The sequence below is a fragment of the Dendrobates tinctorius genome, unplaced genomic scaffold (assembly GCF_039654945.1).
Source record: "Dendrobates tinctorius isolate UK_male_01 unplaced genomic scaffold, ASM3965494v1 ptg000035l, whole genome shotgun sequence".
NCBI classification, from domain to species: Eukaryota; Metazoa; Chordata; class Amphibia; order Anura; family Dendrobatidae; genus Dendrobates; species Dendrobates tinctorius.
In genome coordinates this window covers 1895174-1913700 of record NW_027361703.1, presented here as the reverse complement: position 1 = coordinate 1913700, position 18527 = coordinate 1895174, and the positions used below count along the sequence as shown (strand labels likewise).

General features: G+C 44.5%; 1 protein-coding gene across 4 annotated transcripts in view; it reads left to right on the top strand.

The window, feature by feature from the left end:
- The window catches only part of METAP2 (methionyl aminopeptidase 2), a 38949-nt gene extending 21642 nt beyond the window's left edge, over positions 1-17307 (top strand). For all 4 annotated transcript variants that reach the window (XM_073573206.1, XM_073573205.1, XM_073573204.1 and 1 more), the window contains 7 exons: positions 4810-4971; positions 5110-5291; positions 5371-5465; positions 9226-9322; positions 15607-15710; positions 16382-16497; positions 16657-17307. In XM_073573206.1, the coding sequence (XP_073429307.1) occupies positions 4810-4971; positions 5110-5291; positions 5371-5465; positions 9226-9322; positions 15607-15710; positions 16382-16497; positions 16657-16909 (1009 nt within the window). In that variant the 3' untranslated portion in view covers positions 16910-17307. The remainder of the gene's footprint in view (positions 1-4809; positions 4972-5109; positions 5292-5370; positions 5466-9225; positions 9323-15606; positions 15711-16381; positions 16498-16656) is intronic.
- Positions 17308-18527: the final 1220 nt, after the last annotated feature.

The following is an 18527-nucleotide window of genomic DNA, read 5'->3' as shown; positions in this document are numbered from 1 at the left end:
ACCGCAGCATTAGCACAGCATTGCGGAATCCCATAGGAATGCATGGGATGCTTATTTTTCGCGTTTTCGCGGCAAAATCGCGCGGTTAAAACCGCCGCGGAAACGCGAAAAAAACGCCACGTGTGAACTCAGCCAAAGTTGTGAATTTTTTGGACAATAAAGACATTTGCGTTGAACTTTACTGGGTCACTGTCTCATTACTCCACGGTGTGAACACCGCCACACTGTAGTGCCTATATTAACCCCTTTCTGCCAGCTGATGGGATAGTACGTCAGCTGGCAGTATCCCCCACTTTGATGAGGACTCCGGCGGTGAGCTCGCATCAAAGCTGGGACATGTCAGCTGTTTTGAACAGCTGACATGTTCCCGCCTAGGCGCGAGCAGAATCTCGATCCCGCCCGCGCCTATTAACTAGTTAAATACCGCTGTCAATCGCTGACGTGGCATTTAACAAGCGCGTGCGGCCGGAAATAGTCGCACTGCTGTTCCCCTCCCATGGAGGCTACTGAAGCATGCCAAAAGTAAAAAAAAAAAAAAAAAAAAAAAAGTCTTAAAAAATAAAGTTCAAATCACCCCCCTTTCGCCCCATTCAAAATAAAACAATAAAAAAAAAATCAAACCTACACATATTTGGTATCTCTGCATTCACAATCGCCCGATCTATCAATAAAAAAAAATTAACCTGATCGCTAAAGCCTCTTTCACACTTCAGTTTTTTGCATCAGTTCAAATCCGCCAAAAAGTCATACAAGCGGATCCGTTGTTAACTGATGTGAACGGATGGAACAGGATCCGTTTTTAGACGGATCCTGAAAATGCGGAAATTTTAAGGAAATGCTGGCCGAGAGAGAGAGAGAGAGAGAGACTCCGTTTCGAAATCTTTGAGGATGGTGACGGACAGCAATTTTTGGCGGATCCTCAAAAAAAACGGATGCAACGGACAGCAATCCGTCACAATCCGCCATTAATGCAAGTCAATGGGGGAAAAAAACGGATCCTCAAAAAAAATTTGAGGATCCGTTTTTTTCAAAACCTGGCGGATTGTGACTGATTGTAAAAAACGGAAGTGTGAAAGAGGCCTAAACGGCGTAGCCAGAAAAAAAGGCGGGCCATCTCCTTTCTAGGGTAGTGGCGGCACAGAGAGATTCCACCCATATAGTCGCTCTGAGGGGATGGGATGGGAGTGAACATACTGGTAGCAAGGCAATTTTGGAGGTGATGACGGAATATTATTCAGATCTTTACAAATCACGTGTGTTACCAAAGGTGGAGGAGATTAATGGTTATTTGGCGAAGGTACAACTCCCCAGACTCTCGGCGGTCAATCAGGGGCTTCTTGAGGAGCCATTTAATTTGGAGGAACTTGATGCAGCTCTGGCCTCTATGCCTAATGATAAAGCACCAGGGGTAGATGGGATCCTGGGAGAGGTGTATAAAAAATATAAAGAGATACTACTTCCAGCTTTGCTGGAGGTGTATGGTGTTGGTTTGGTGGAGAGGGAGCTGCCACGTTCTATGCGAGAGGCAATAATTGTTGTGTTGCCGAAGCAGGGTAAAGATCCAGTAGATCCAGCTTATTATCATCCAATCTCGCTGTTGACGACAGACTTTAAAATCCTGGCTAAGTTGTTGGCTAACTGCCTTAATAAGGTGATAACAACAGTAGTACATCGGGATCAATCCGGGTTTATGCCCCATAGTTTTACAGCACTTAATCTCAGGTGATTGTTTCTCAATTAGCAGGCAAGGGCAGATAATGTAGGTCTGAGTGTTGTGGTGTCTTTGGACGCCGCTAAGGCGTTTGATAGTGTGGAGTGGAGGTATTTGTGGGCGGTCCTGAGGGCTCTGGGTTTTTTTGAGAAATTTAAGGTACTGTCACACTTAGCGATGTACCAGCGATCCCGACCAGCGATATGACGCGGTCAGGATCGCTGGTACATCGCTAAGTGGTCGCTAGTGAGCTGCCACACAGGCAGAACTTACCAGCGACATCGCTGGGGACAGGGGTCGCTGCTTACCTGTCACACTAGGCGATCCTGCGTCCTCCCGCCCGGCTCCACGCGTCGCTCGTCCTCACAGCAGGAAGCTGACGACGAGAAGCTGTCCTGAACGTTCTCGCGCGATCAGCGATTACCAGCGGGGGAGCGGGTCGTAGGTAAGTATCAGACACAGATATCGCTAGCAATATCGCTATAACGTCACTAGTTATAGCGATATTGCTAGCGATATCTCTTAGTGTAACTGGCCCTTTATAAGTTGGGTGCAGCTGCTATACGCGTCTCCGAGAGCTAAGGCACAGGTGAATGGTCTTTTGTCTGTGGACTTTCCATTATATAGGGGAACACGGCAGAGGTGCCCATTGTCTCTGCTGTTTGCGATTGCTATAGAGCCTCTGGCGGTGGTAATACGGAGGGATCGGAGGTATAAGGGGATATAGATATGGAAGTCAAGAAGAAAAGATAGTCGTGGACGATGTGTTATTGTTTCTGGAAGACACGCAGGAGTCTTCGAATGTTGCTATGCATAGCATTACTAAATTTGTGGCTCTTTCAGGATTATCTATTAACTGGGACAAGTCTGTGTTGCTACCCCTGGACGTGGCAGCTCCTCTCACACTAGACCCTGTAATTCCCTTACGGGTGGTTCATGAGAGTATCTGGGTTTTGTGATTTCGGCTAAGAGAGATTACGTGCGGCTCAGCCTGACTCCTTTACTTGGGAAATTTCAGCAGAAGATTGGGGCCTGGAAGAGGCTATTTGTTGGTCGCCGGTAGAGTTAATCTGAACAATATGGTACTTATGCCTCAGCTCCTCCACATATTGCATAATGCTCCAGTGTGGTTGGCACAAAGTAAATTCTATAGGATTAATTCTCTATTTAGGGATTTGATTTGGAAGGGTGGATGAGCACGCGTCAAATTAGAGCATCTGCAAAGATCAAAGGACAAAGGTGGATTAGCGGTCCCTATCCCTTTGATTTATTATATAGTGTCCCAATGTCAGCATATGGTGGGCTGGGGAGAATCTAGCCAAAGCACATCAGCTGGGATAATCATTGAATATATAGTGGGGAAGGGTCCATTGTTAGCTAGTTTGGAACCGGGCAGATTCAGAATGAACCCAAAAAAATTCCCAACCATAGTCATGATGGGGAAGGTTTGACAGAAAATTAAACAGTGGAGGGGGTATAATGGAATTTACGCGATATATGTCAATTTGGTTTGACCCTAGAATGGCGGAGCTCATGAGATTGCGGGGGTTTGGTCAGTGGAGGCGTATTGGCATCTGGTTCGTGTCTCAGCTGTTTGGTGGTGTTATTAAAATGTTTGAAATGCTCAGGAATGAGTTTCCTTTGAGCCAGAAGATGTTTTTCCAGTATCTGCAGTTGAGACATGCCCTAAATAAACAGAATGAAGTATCACGAGTGGTTCTGCAGTCAGTTTGTCGGAGGAATACGAGAGGATTCATTACTCTAATGTACAGGGGCCTGTTGGACACTTTTTTACTGAGACACCCATTAATGTTGAGGGGAAAAATGGATGGCAGACTTGGGTTCCTTTTCAGAGTCTCAGTGGGAGTCCATATTACAATATATTCCCAAGGTTACTTTGAGTGAGGCTAAAAGGGTGTGAGTTATTTTTAGTTTAGAGTATACAGGACCCCGTTATGGATGATGAAGGCAGGACTAAGAGGGGATTCGAGATGCCCAAGGTGTTCTGAGGAAGGAGCCAACCTTCACATGATGTGGTTGTCTTCACGCCTTCAGCCCTTTTGGGTGAACGTGCTCAATTTGATTCAAGAAGTGATGGGGGTAAATATTATGCGTAACCCGCTGACTTGCCTCTTGGGATGTGTGGATGATATTGCTACGGATGAATGTGGGAGATTGGCTGTATTGCTGCTAGGAAGCTTATTGCGATGCATTGGCTGGATGAAAAACCACCAGTCAAAAAAGAATTTGTGAACAAAGTAAACTTTATTGTCCTCATGGAGAGGAAAACATACATTAAGAGAGGTCAACATACACAATTCGAGAATGTGTGGGGCGGATGGATGGATTATCCGGGTGTGGCGTCTGCAGAGCTATTGCAGAGTAGGTTGGGAGTCGTTTAATTGCTTCTGACGGAATTTCTACTTGTGTATCTGAGCCCCTGGATGTGATGTATCAGTTTGATAATAAAGGTTAATGGGATGGGGATTGGGGGGGAGGTTACCGGGTTAGTTCATGTTAAAGGAAAATGTGTTAATCTGCTTTGAAAATTTTGTATCTGTCTGGAGTTTGTGTCAGACTGTGTTACAATATATGTTTTAATAAAAACTACTTGATTATAAAAAATGATGGGCCCAATTCATCAAAGCATTCACTCTAGAATTCTGGCGTAAAAGCTTTAAAATGTCACAAAATAAAGGCGCAATACTCAAGTTCTGCCTAAATTTTGTGACTTTTGGCGTCTTTACACCAGTTTCTCCCAACTCTGCTGGAATGGGTGGAACAGGGGCACCCACTAAATCATGACAAGTTGTAGGTTTCCCTGTGCCAGAAATCTCACTCCAGTATCTGCATAGGAGTGAGATTTCTGGTGTTGTCACATCACTTGTCAGATGATCTAGATTAACGAAGAGGCGTGCACCTGTTCATGTCGGGAACGTCTGACTCCAGCACACCTGTCACCAAGACCAACATGAACAGCTCTTGTAAGAAAGGGAGTCAAAAAGAAAAAATTTTTTTGAAAGTGAAGGGATTAACCAGCAGTATTTGCTGGGTATGTGTTGTGGCCAATGAAGTATGACGTGTTCTCTCTCTTGTAGACGATCTGCGGCCTGGAGGACAACCAGTGATGAAAAGAAAGCTATGGACCAGGCCAGTGAGGAGATCTGGGCAGATTTTAGGCAAGCTGCTGAAGCTCATAGACAAGTGAGGAAATATGTCATGAGCTGGATCAAGCCTGGCCTGACCATGATTGAAATCTGGTATGTCCTATACGTTACAGCAATGTTATATTTAGGATATGAGGACTTAAGGTTTATGAGCGGTGTCAGACATGTGCATGAAGAACTTGACATGCCACAATAAAACAAGGCTGCTTTTTATATCCTTGTGCGCTGCAGTGAAAAGCTGGAAGACTGTTCTCGCAAGCTTATTAAGGAAAATGGTTTGTATGCAGGCCTTGCGTTCCCCACAGGATGTTCCTTAAACAACTGTGCGGCCCATTACACTCCTAATGCTGGTGATACCACGGTCCTGCAGTATGATGATGTGTGCAAAATTGATTTTGGAACCCATATAAATGGTAAATATAGTGAAAAGGCTATTTGCCCACATGTAGCTACTAAGGAGTTCACGGTACTAAACCTCTCCTATCTTTGCAGGCCGGATAATTGACTGTGCTTTCACTGTAACATTTAATCCAAAGTATGACAAATTACTGGAAGCAGTCAAAGATGCAACCAACACCGGGATAAAGGTACAGAATTGAAAGAAAGTTGTACTTTGTATGTGTTTTTATAGATGAATATTTAAGAAATATAGCAGTTTACAGAGCTTTATTTCATTCGGGGCTGTTCATTCTTTGCTATTTCACTCTTGCCAGTGCTAGATTTATCAGGGTTGTATATATCTATTGATGTCAATTCTTACTATAGGGTAAACATACAGCAGTGGTATTCATTCTCTAAGGCATATGGCTGATTCATGACAGGTATAGGTAAACTTAAAATCCAAAGTAATTACCAATGTATGTATCGGACAAGATTGCCCATATTGTGCACATTATATTAAGAGAATGTTTCACTTCCAGTACTAGGCATTATTAAATCTGATCCTTCACCAGGTTTCGCAACATAACCTTTATAGATCATTAAACAGATCTTACACCTGATATGAGGTTGGTATACTTAAGGCCCCCTCTCGCATAGCGAGATTGCTAGCAAGATCGCTGATGTCACCGATTTTGTGACGCAACAGCGATCTCGCTACATGTGACACATAGCGGCGACCGGCCCCCCGCTGGATATCGCTGATCGTGCTAGAATGTCCTGGGCCATTTTTTCGTCGGCGTCCCGCTGGCCAGCATGCATCGCTGTGTTTGACGCTGACGGGTGACCTCGTTGGCGACGCAGAACTCAGGGACGCAGGCTGGAATCGTTCAGAATAGCTGCTGTGTGACAACGCACCAGTGATCCTTACCAGGTCGTATCGTTGCCGGGATCGCTGGTGCGTCGTTGAAGAGATCTGCCTGTTTGGCAGCTTACTAGCGACCATGTAGCGACGCATCAGCAATCCCTACCAGGTCGAATTGTCGGGATCGCTGGTGCGTCGCTATGTGAGACGGGACCCTAACCGTGATCCATATCAGAATGCCGTTATTTATGAAAAGTTACTTTCACAGCTCCTCTGTGTCCCTCCTGCTGAGATCTCTCAGTGCTTATGTACAAGCTATCAATGAAGCTTTGTGAGCAAAGATAGAATACACTTGGATTCTGAGCTATTTTATTCTATAGCTAGACTCATAAAACGCTCATCTGAAAGGGGTTATTCAGGACTAATTTTTTTTTTTTTTTTTTTTAAACTACGGGCCTGGAAACTAAATGACATGTAGTTGCTGAGTGCTTGCCTGTTTGACCAGTGGCAAACTCTGCCTGCACAGTGTTCATAGGCCGCCTCTGCTGACTTCCGCTGATATCCCATCAGCCTAGCAGCTGTCAATCAGCATGACGTCTGCAGTTACGCCCCATCGACAGAGAAGCTGGTCTAAAAGAGCTGCTCTGTTTATGTGGAGCAGCTGAATTGCGGGCAGGAAGCGGTCTGTGAATGCTGGGTACAACAGGCAGGTATTTGCCTCTATTAACTACCTGCCTGTTAGTTTTTAGGCTCATAATTAAAAAAAAAAAATAAATGGTCTTGGAAAACCTCTTTAATATTAGGATGATGGTCATTCTGATTTGGATTTTCTGAGTTAGTGCAGCGGCCTCCTCAGATCTAAGATATGTGCAGTTTGTATTGTAAAATGCAGTGACTGATCCACTTTCAAGGTGTTTTCTAGGATTTTGTTTAACTCCCCTGACTTGTCCTTGGTAAAAATAATAAAATGAGCTTCAGTCCCTATCCACAGATTATTGACTGCCCCTGTGCGGGCGCCCCGGTCTTGTTAATAGGCTGCAGTAGTGGTGTCACTGGACTCGGCAGTGATGCCAATGTAGTTGGCACGAGACCACTGAGCTCAGTGAATGACTGCAGCAGTCGTGCTGTAGTCATGACCTCACCATTAAAGCCGGTCATAAACACTAGGGGGCAGAGAAGCAGTACTATACCTTTTGGATGATGAGTAAAGATTATTTTGTTAATTTACTTTGGGCTAGCCAGAGGTATCAAAAATATATCTCACCTGGATAACCTCTTTAAAAACATGCTATCCTGCTGTGATCTTTAATCTTTATAGTATGGAATTGTGTTATCTATAGTTTAGTAAAGGCCTACACACACATGTAGCTGATGGCTGAATAGATCTACCCCAGCACATCCAAACGGAGGATTGCATGGTTTGTCCAAGCCAGTGTTTACCACAAGAGAGCCACTCTTGTATCCCGGAGAACAGAAATCCAGCGGGGGGTTAGATTATTGTGTACCGACAAATAATATCTGAGGAGAGTTTGGAGACAAACATACACATCAGAATGTCACTGATGGCAAAACTCGCGTAACGGGTGGAGCGGTGGTCTGGCTATTGTGTACTGTCTCAGTTTGGTGGGTAACGTATTCTGGTCAGTTGCATTATTTCTAGCTTACACTTTACATTTTGTTGTAGTACTGTTTTTTTAAGTAGAAAAAAGGGGTTATGGCAGCTCACTGATAGTAATAGCCAGTGTGCACGGAAACCTTGATCCGACTTTTCGTGTTATAGATGAGAAAAACATGGGGAAATGTCCCAGCTCCAGGTAAAAGTACGTTCCTTTATTCCATATAAAATATAAAAGTTACATCCAAGCCAAGAAAGTGAAAAGCATTTAGAATGTACACAAATGTTTTTTGTCAAAGCTTTGTTCAAAGCTTTGGAGTAAAGCTTTGATAAAGAACATTTGTGTACATTCTAAATGCTTCCCACTTTCTTGGCTTGGATGTAACTTTTATATTTTATATGGAATAAAGGACTGTACTGTTTACCAGGAGCTGGAACATTTCCCCCATGTTTTCTCATTACGGTTCAATACTCTACTGCCACCTTCTGGTGAAGCACTCAACTTAACAATTATGCTTCACTAGATGTGGGCCCGATGCTATTGCATCGGGAGGGCAGTGACAACATGATGGGGGCAGCTCTGTGGTGTTGGGAGTTGGCGGTGTGATGTGTCACGCGGCCACCGTCTTTGTATACCTGAGTGTCCAAAGATGGCGTCCACGTGTGTATGCGTATGTGTGCATGTATGCTTGTATGTGTCTGTATGTTTGTCCGTACTTGTGTATGTGTGAATATATGTGGGTGTGTATGTGCGTGAGTACATGCGTGTTTGTGTATGTGCGTATCTGCGTGTGTGTGGGGACATTATACTGTTTGTGTGTATGCATGTGCGTATGTGTTTGTATATGTGCGTGTATCTTAATGCATATATGCATGTTTGTGTGTATGTGCATGCTTGCGTGTGTATATGCGTGTTAGTGTGTGCGTGTATATGCGTGTGTATGCATGCTTGCGTGTTTATGTGCGTCTGTGTATCTGCGTATGTGTGGGGACATTATACAGTGTATGTGCGTGCATGTGTACGAGCGGACATTATACTGTGTGTACGCGTGTGTGTTTGTGTGTATGGGGATATTATAATGTGTATGTGTGTTTCTGCGTGTGTATTCCAATATGGCGGTCGGCTTACTTCCGGTGCGGCGCGGTTGATTGTGGGATAGCGACACAATTGCTAGAAGCTGTGACAGAGCAAACTAGCAATTATATATTACATTCCTTTATTACATCCATAAAGGGTTAAACTACTGGGTGTTAAGGTCCTGAAGAATCTGTAATTAAAAGTTTTGGATTATATGCCTGGCGTGCAGCTGAAGAAAACCGAAGAGCCCCGTCATCTGCTTTCTGCATTGCCATGAGATTGCTACTAGGGCATCTCATGACAGATTGCACACACTTTTCAATAGCTTCTTTGATGGAAAGAATAAAGTATTAAAATTAAATTTACAGTACATCCAAAGTTCTAAGCTTAACCTCTTTCTATTGTCTTTAGTGTTCTGGTATAGATGTGCGTTTATGTGATGTTGGTGAAGCTGTCCAAGAAGTTATGGAGTCATATGAAGTTGAAATCGATGGCAAGACTTACCAAGGTAAGGGGTTTGTTATACAGTGGGTATCTGTAAATGGCATTGTCCAGTAGTGTATCACCATATGCTTCTGATTGCTAGAAACTTTTTTTTTGCTTAAATCTGTACAGCAGTCAGCATGTAATGGTCCTGATAAAGGCTTTTACCAATATATGAACCTTTTCTGCTTCTAACTATCCTATGCAGTGGCTCAGTGGTTAGCACTGCAGCCGTGCAGCGCTGGGGTCCTGGGTTCAAATCCCTCCAAGTACAACATCTGCAAGATGTTCTCCCCATGTTTGCGTAGGTTTCCTCCATGTTCTCCAGTTTCCTCCCACATTCCAAAGACATACTGATAGGGCTCAAATCTAAATTCCCTATCAGGGACTGTGCCAATAATGTCTGTAAAGCGCTGTGAAATTAATGGCGCTGTATATATGAGTAAAATAAATAGACCATCAAAACATCGTATTTACCCCAACATTGTATAAGTGTAAACATCTGCTCAGGGCGCAAAAAGATAAGTCCTCAAACAGCGCCATATTCTGAAAATGGAAATATTAAGGGTCTCAAAAAAAAAATGCCGACAAAAGCAAAAAAAAAAAAAAAAGCTTCTTACAAATTTCCGATATTATTGCCTTATTGAGGGACATAGGTAACCATGGGTGTATGCTGCTATCGCTAGGAGGCTGACACTAGGCAAAAAAGGAAAATGGCTCCTCCCCAGCAATGTACACCCACCGACCAGCTTAAAGTACCTCAGTTTACGCTTAGTGTTTGTAGGAGGCGGACCTGGATCTCATTTCAGATCCACATTTTTTTTTTTCAGGTTTCTTGAGTGTTTTTATTAATCTTTTCTCTTTGTCTTTCAGGTTTTTCTTCCTGGGGTAACAGAGAGCAGTGTGGTGACACCCACATCGCCCACTCTCAGGCTCGCAGGCAGGCCCTAATCCCCTATCACCTTTATGGGTGCTACAGGGTGATTCCCGGTGGCTGGTCCTATCCTTTTCCCCTCCTCAGCCCTCTCCTCAGAGAGTGCTGGGAGGAAGACGTTGGCCACCAGCGGTGGCCTCCCCCCTTCTTGTAAGGGGTTGACGCAGTCTTTTGCACCGTCTGGAGACGGTGCCAGAAGGAGGATCCCTGATTCCAGTGATCTTCTCTCACCTGAGGGCTCCTGATGTGATCCTCATCGCTGCAGAGAGACCTGGACTCCCCTGAACACCCTAACAAGGCAGGTATCTCTCCCTCTGCAGGGGCAGTAATTATCCCAGAGTACTCTATCCCTTCATCGCAAGCGGACAGGGCGGCATTAGTGGTAGGAATTACACGGCAGCCGCAGCCATTTTTCCCATGGCCGGGGTCGGCACTTGCAGTGAATCCCCCCCCCCCTTTGCTGGCTACACCCCTTCCCTGTCTTCCTTTAGCCAGTCACCGTTGCACGTTTAAATTGCGCACTCTTTTTGTCCAATAGGAGGCATTTTTCTCGTCTTCTTTCAAGTCTGGCCGCGCCCTCCCGCAGCGCGTGCTTTTTCGGCATGGTTTTTCCGCTCCTATCACGGAGCTTCCCCTTTGTGGCTGTTCACGCCCCTGGCTTGCCAGCCAATCGGAGGGGGACCTTTGTTTTCGCCGGCTTGCAGATTGTCCTAGCTGGTCACTCCCCGGCGTGTCAGCCAATAGGATGCTTGCTTTCTCTGTGGCCGGCAGATTACAGTGGTGTGGTGACACAGCCGAGGCTACACATCAGTCTCTTCATACTGCATATCCTGCGCCCTGCGCAAACCTGCAGGACGCTCTGCGCACGAGGGACACAGCTATATCGTGCACTCTCTGCAGACCTGCAGGACGCTCTGCACAAAGGGGGACACAGCTTCCACAGTTCTTTCTGCTGTCGTTGCTGACATCGGGTAGGCTCTATTCCCTTTTTTTTGTCTTGGCTTCTCCACAGCAGTATCCCCAAGGCTCAACTTATGCCCATCCCTAGAGAGGCTTCTTCTTGCCCCTCTAAGCCCACTGTCATTCACTATGCCTGTGGCCTTTGCAAAAGAACGTGGTCTTCAGGCTAGTCCTTCCCTTTCTGCCTGTCCTGCAGCCCCTCCACCATGTCTGCCCCCACAGGAGCCCTCTAACGGCCGGGATGTGAGCACTCCCCCGCCTCCAGAGTGGGCTGTTGCCATGTCACAGTTGGTCTCTGACCTGACAAAAGTTTCACAGTCCCTGATCCAGGTCCTGTAACGACATCTGCATTTATCTACCGCCACCAGTGCTCCAAACCATCTCGCGGTGATTCGCACGCACTTGACCGCAACCTTCACAGGGACAAATCGGGCACAAGGAAAAGGAAGCTAGCTCTTTCCGGTTCTTCCTCCAATTCTCCGGGTCCCTCTGCATCCTCCTGTATGTATTCCTTACCCTATGCCCCCTCCTTGGTGGCAGCTTTTGGGACGGATGTGGATTCCCAGTCTGAGTCTGATAAAGACCAGAACTCAAAAGATGCAGGATATGGTCAGTAGCCTTATCCTGGCAATTACCCAAACTCTGAACCTAAAGGAGGATGAGGCACCTGTTCAGGAGTACTCAGTCTCTTTCAAACATGTAAAACGTCCCTACCGGAATTTCCTTAATCACAAGGAATTTTTAGAGATTATGTCCAAACACTGGGAACACCCTGAGAAGTGCTTCCCAGAAAGGAAGCAGCTCAATATTCTCTATCCCTTTAGCCCAGAGCTCGTTGGTAAATGGGCACAGTCCCCTAATGTGGATCTGCCTGTTTCTCGCCTGTCTTCTAAAACAGCCCTGTCTCTACCAGATGGTGCATCCCTTAAGGATTCTACAGATAGACAGACAGAATCTTTGGCTAAGTCAGCTTTTGAAGCAGCTGGCTCTTCTCTCTGTCCCATTTTTGCCTCCACCTGGGTGGCGAAGTCCGTGTCTGCCTGGGCAAGAATGCTGTGCCACGGTATCCTAGCGGCAGCTCCTCCGGATGAGATGGCAGATTTGGCAGAATAGGTTGCCCATGCTGACATTTATCTTTTGACCGCTTCCTTGAATATGCGGCCGGTTCCGCCAGGGCTACCAGCAATATAGTTGCTATACATTGCATTCTCTGGTTGAAAGTGTGAAATGCAGATCCGCCATCAGAGAAGTCCCTCACTGGCCTTAGTAGACTTTTTGGGTCCAAACTGCATCAAATTTCAGATGCTACCTGTGGAAAAGCACCTCGCTTCCCCAGTCCAAGTCTTGCACGTCTTTTTAATAAGAAGAGGTCACTTCAATTTTGTTCCTTTCGGCCCTTCTCTGCTTCAGGAACTTCTGCCCAGCAGCCCCGCTGCTCCTCTAAAGGGGAAAGAGAGAAGCCGTCCTTCAAACCGACTCGTCACTGGCGACCCAAGGGCCGCTCTTCCAAGTCTTCAGGGTCCTGCGGTGACAGGTTCTCATTGGCGTGACGTGTCACCCCCACTCGGGAATCTCTCTAGGGTGGAAGGCCGGCTTCTCTTCCGGGACCGGGAAGTATGCTTGTCGGTGGTCGACGATGCCTGGGTAAGATAGTCGTGTCCGCTTTACGAAATCTGAATTTTCTTCTCCCCCCCCAGAAAGGTGTTTCTTTCTGTCTCAACCTCCAAAACATCTGTCTCAGGCCAGTGTCTTCCTTCTAAAGGAGAAGTCTTCATCCCTCTGCCAGGGGGTCCTCACTCTAAAGTGACAAGTTTTTCTCCCCCTGCAGTTCTGCATGAGAGTTCTGGGGAAGATGAATGCCACCATGTAAGCCGTGCCTTTTTTCCTAATTCCATACCCGTCCTCTTCAGCTGGCCCTCTGCCAGTTTGGGACTAGAAGACAGTCTCCCTGGACCGCCCTGTTTTTATGCCTCTGAGGCAGTCCCTGATCTGGTGGATGCTATCAGAATCAGTCCTACGAGGGAAGTCCTTCCTTCCTCTCCTGTGGCAGGTCATCACCACTGATGCTGGTCTCCTCGGTTGGGGAGCGGTTTTTCTTCGTCACACAGCGCAGTGTCGCTGAAACGCCCAAGAAGTTGCTCTCCCCATCAATCTGGAGATCAGGGCAATTTTTCTGCCTTTAGCCGATCGGGCGAGTGTTCTCTCAGACCCGCTGTTTTCATCCAGATATGCCAGGAATGGGGCACACCGGACGTTGACCTGATGGCGTCTCGGATGAACCACAAGGTTCCACAGTACGTAGCCAGGTCCCAGGATCCAATAGCCATCGGTTGCAATGCTCTAATAATCCCGTGGTCACAATTCAAACTGCCTTATCCTGTTCTGACTCTCCCCTTGATTCCAAGAGTCGCGAAAAATGTTAAAGGCAGAAGGGATTCCTGTAATCCTGTTAGTTTCAGACTGGCCAAGATGGGCCTTGTTCGTGGAGGTGGTAAACATGCTCATGGACACTCCCTGGTGGCTTCCAGACCGTCCAGATCTTCTCTTGCAAGGCCTCCTCTTCAACCAGAGTTCAGTCTCTGGGGTCAATAATCTCCTAATAACGGGATGTCTGTTGAGGTTGCAGTCCTGAGACAGGCTGGTTTTTCCCATCCGGTCATTCAGACCATGATTAGGGCGAGAAAACCAGCATCCTCGCGTATCTACCACAGATATTGGAAGGCCTTCTTCCAGTGGAGTGAGGACAACAGTTTGGTCCCTATGTCTTTTTCTCTTCCTTCCAACCTGACTCTGGTCTATCACTCAGTACTCTTAAGGGGCCAGTTTCCGCTGTCAATTCTTTTCCAACGAAATCCCGCTTCTTGTTCCCAGGTAAAGACTTTTCTTCAAGGAGTCGCGCCCACCTGGCAACTTCTTATCGTCCTCCGATAGATACATGGGTCTTCAACCTCGTCCTTGGCACAGTCCAGCGCGCTCCTTCTGAGCCCATTCAAGACATTGTTTTTCTGTCATGAAAGGTTGCCTTCTTAGTGGCCATTATGTCCATCAGGAGAGTTTCTGAGTTTGTGGCGGCATCCTGCTGTTCTCCATTCCTGATTCTACATCAGGACAAGGTAGTTCTCAGACCTGTTCGTTCCTTCTTGCCTAGTGGTTTCTTCATTTCACATTAATTAAGACATTGTCCTCCTTCTCTGTGTCCCTCTCTCGGCCATCCCCTGGAGAAGTCCCTCCACAGGTTGAATTTGGTAAGAGCCATCCATGTCTACCTTTCAAGGACTGTTTCCTTTCGCCGCTCTGACTCCTTATTTGTCATCTCTGCAGGTCCTCGTAAAGGGCTCCCTGCTTCTAAGTCCACTATTGCCCGTTGGATTTGTTCAGCAATATTGGAGGCATACCATGTTCAGGACAAACAGCCTCCTCTGGGGGTGAAGACTTACTCCACTCGGGCACTGGGGGCTTCCTGGGCAGTTTGTCACCAGGCCTCGGTTTTACAGATTTAGTAGTCTTTGCACACCTTCACACTTCGCAAGGTTTTACAGGGTTTTATACCCATGCCTCATCTGATGCATGGCTTGGGAAGGAAGGTGCTGCAGGCTGGTGGTTACGCACCGACCAACCTAAGTCTGTTTTCTTTGCCTTTTTTTTCTGGTTCCCACCCTAGGGACTGCTTTGAAACGGCCCATGGTTACCTGTGTCCCCCAATGAAACGATAAAGAAAGAGAGGTATTTTTGGTGCTCACTGAAGAGCCTTCATTACGGGACACAGCACCCTCCCTAACTGTTGGCTCTACTGGGCCTATGTGCCTTTTGTTGTTGGGTTGGTACATATGTTGAGTTTTGGTTGCTTCTCCTACTGCTTTAACAAAAACTGAGGTTCTTTGTGCCTGTCGGTGGGTGTATACTGCTGGGGAGGAGCTATTTTCTTTTTTTACCTAGTGTCAGCCTCCTAGCGACAGCAACGTACACCCATGGTAATCTGTGTCCCCCATTGAAGGCTCCAAGAAAGCTTTTTACGGTGAGTACCAAAAATCCTTTTTATTAAATTTAAAAAAACTTTGCATGTTTGGTATCTGCATACTCATACTGACCCGGAGAATCATATTGCCTGGTCAGTTTTGCCATGTAGTGACAATGTTAAATAAAAAAAAAAAAAATTGCACTTTTTTTTTTTTTGTCTGCAACTTCACCGCATTTGCAATTTATCACATGATAAAATGAATATCATTCAAAAGTACAACTTGTCAACTCAAAAAACAAGCCCTCATAAGGTTATGTGGGATGGAAAAATAAAGAAGTTCTCAGATGAAGGGCAGGCAAAAATGGAAAATCATGCAGTTGTAAAGTGGTTAATGACTGTTCACTATAAAAATTAATGTGGCTTTAATTGCTGTATATTTTTATCCATGTGATTTCAGTGAAACCCATAAGGAATTTGAATGGCCATTCAATTGGACCTTATAGAATACACGGTGGAAAAACTGTACCGATTGTGAAAGGTGGGGAAGCAACACGAATGGAGGTACATACTAGGGGATGAATTGTGCTCAGCAGAAACATTTTGCATTACGACTCGTTCAAGGACTGACACTTGGCTAAATGAGCGTTCATAAGAACCCTCCTTATTTAGTTCGTGCTATATGGCAAGTCTCAAAAGTTGTGCAAAAAATAACTTTTTATTATTTTAGAGCTGTGACTTGGCGAATTGGCCATTTTTTTTTTTTTACAGCAATCTGCACTCAAATCAGTTGCTTGTGACTTGCGTAGAAGTCATTGGCAAGTGATTTGCATATGATGTGCGACAGAAAATCCAACGCATGTGGAAACATTTGCAACTGTGTTGCTGTAGGTCGAAATGTGACAGCATAGCAAATTAATTAAATTCTCTCTACACAGTTGATTGGAGCTTGTTATGAGGTGGAAATCTATCTATTTTTACAGTTTTGGGGAAAACTTTAAAATCAGCTTTTTGGTTATCAATGAAAAATTCCCAAATGCAGATATTTATTTATTATTTTTTAATTTTTATTATGGGATCATTTTTATATAAAAGAGAGATTTAACTTTTTTTTTTTTTTTTATTATTATTATTTGGATCGTTGGTAAATATTTGTATATCTACATACGTGGATTTATGTGTAACGGGTCTGGCCTCTATGCTAGTACTTTTAAATGCTGTTTTATGTTTTTCAGGAAGGTGAGGTTTATGCAATAGAAACATTTGGTAGTACTGGAAAGGGAGTTGTTCACGATGACATGGAATGTTCTCACTACATGAAGAACTTTGATGTTGGACATGTGCCAATTAGGTAAAGTATGACTACTGATCTGATAGCTCTAACAGGCTTATTTTGTTTTATCCCTTGGTATGATGGGTGACACTGTTTTTGTGGGGGCTAAGATGTGAAAGTTTGAAGTGCAGAATCACCGTTATTACATAATGTTATTCCTTTTTTTCTCATTTTCAGGCTTCCACGAGCAAAACACTTGCTGAACGTTGTCAATGAGAATTTTGGCACTCTTGCTTTTTGCCGCAGATGGCTAGATCGCCTGGGAGAGAGTAAATACCTAATGGCGCTAAAGAACCTGTGTGACTTGGGTATAGTAGACCCCTACCCTCCTCTCTGTGACATCAAAGGCTCTTACACCGCACAATTTGAGCACACCATCCTATTGCGCCCAACCTGCAAGGAAGTTGTGAGCAGAGGAGATGATTATTAAAGCTATGTAGAACTCGGTGCTGTTGCTCAAAATACTGCTTCTGTTGAAGCCCATTGTGTAATATTAATTCGGAATATCAAAAAAGGCTTTAACAGATGTCATTCCAATATCTGGAAATGGAATGAATGTGGTTAAAGGTATAGCTTTACTAACAATCGGGCAAGGTTACATTTCTGATCTTTGTAAAAGGAGAAGTTGCCTCATTGTCCAGCTTGCTGGTTTAGGGGAATGTGTAATGTTAAATTTTACTTTTAAAAATATTTTGCGTTTAAGAGGCTTTTGAAATATTTATATTTACTTACGGTAAATTGCCACAAGTTTCTTGATTTATGAAAATACTAGCATTGCATTTTAGTTCCCTGGAAACAATTTTGTAAAAAATAAAAAAGTTGAATTTTCGGATCGCATTCATCTTTTCTGTAAGAAATTGATTTCTTTATAGATTTGAAATCAGTTTTGGGTTCAATCACTTCTAATTGTAGCACACAATATTCTCTTTCATATGGGTTAAAATATACATCGGCCATTTATCAAGACTTTGTTTATGGAAATGGTAAATGTATGCCTGATCAATATACTTGTGTGACTATACACTTGGGCTGGGGTGGGCAATTAATTTTTCCAAGGAGCCACATGAGACACTGTGACTGTTGTAGAGGGCTGAACCAAACAAGCTTCATTCTATTCATTATTGTTTAACCCCTTCACTCCCGGAGCTTTTTTTTGATTTTTCGTTTTCCGCTCCCCTTCTTTCCAGAACTATAACTTTTTTATTTTTCCGTCAATATGGCCATGTGAGTGGAACGCCTGAGTGGAACGGTTTTAACTTCCATACCGGGGATCCCTTTGAGAGGCCTGGGGTCAAAACCAAAGTGCTCTGTGCTCCTTTCTTTGGGGCAGACAATGGCTGGGAGCTTATGTTCCCAGGGATGCCAGATTTCTCCCACCCAGTCAGTGTCTGCTGAGGTGTTGTCAAGTGGGAAAACTTGCTCATAGGAACCAATCACAGCTCAGCTTCTTTTAACCAGCTCTGGTGAAATGAGAGCTACTAAACATGGTGTTAGTATATATAATTTTATATATAAATCAATATAAATGTTATTTTCTGTCCACCTAATTTTGGACCACCGTGTGTGTGTGTGTGTGTGTGTGTGTGTGTGTGTGTGTGTGTGTGTGTGTGTGTGTGTGTGTGTGTGTATATAGATATATACACACTTATATATAGATAGATATACGGTAATCACTATAATTTGTTATAACTAACCGTAGTTAGTTACTATGCTCGGGCAACGTCGGATTCTTCAGCTAGTGCATTATAACAGTGCTCAGACTGCTGAAAGTGACAGTCTCATAGAGGGACTAAAGTAAAAAAAAAAAAAAAAATTGTAAAATATATCTTTAAATAGTGTACCCATAAATTTTTATGTAAAAAAAAAAAAAAAGTATGCTCTTGGTATTTCCATGTCCGGCACAACCCGCCGCATAACAGTCCTACTAGTTAACACCTTCAGTGAACACTGTAAAAAAAAAAAAAAAAAAAAAAATGGGGCAATAAACAATGCTTTTTTATCATACCAAAGTTGAATAAAACGCAATCGAAAATACGAATGTAAATAAT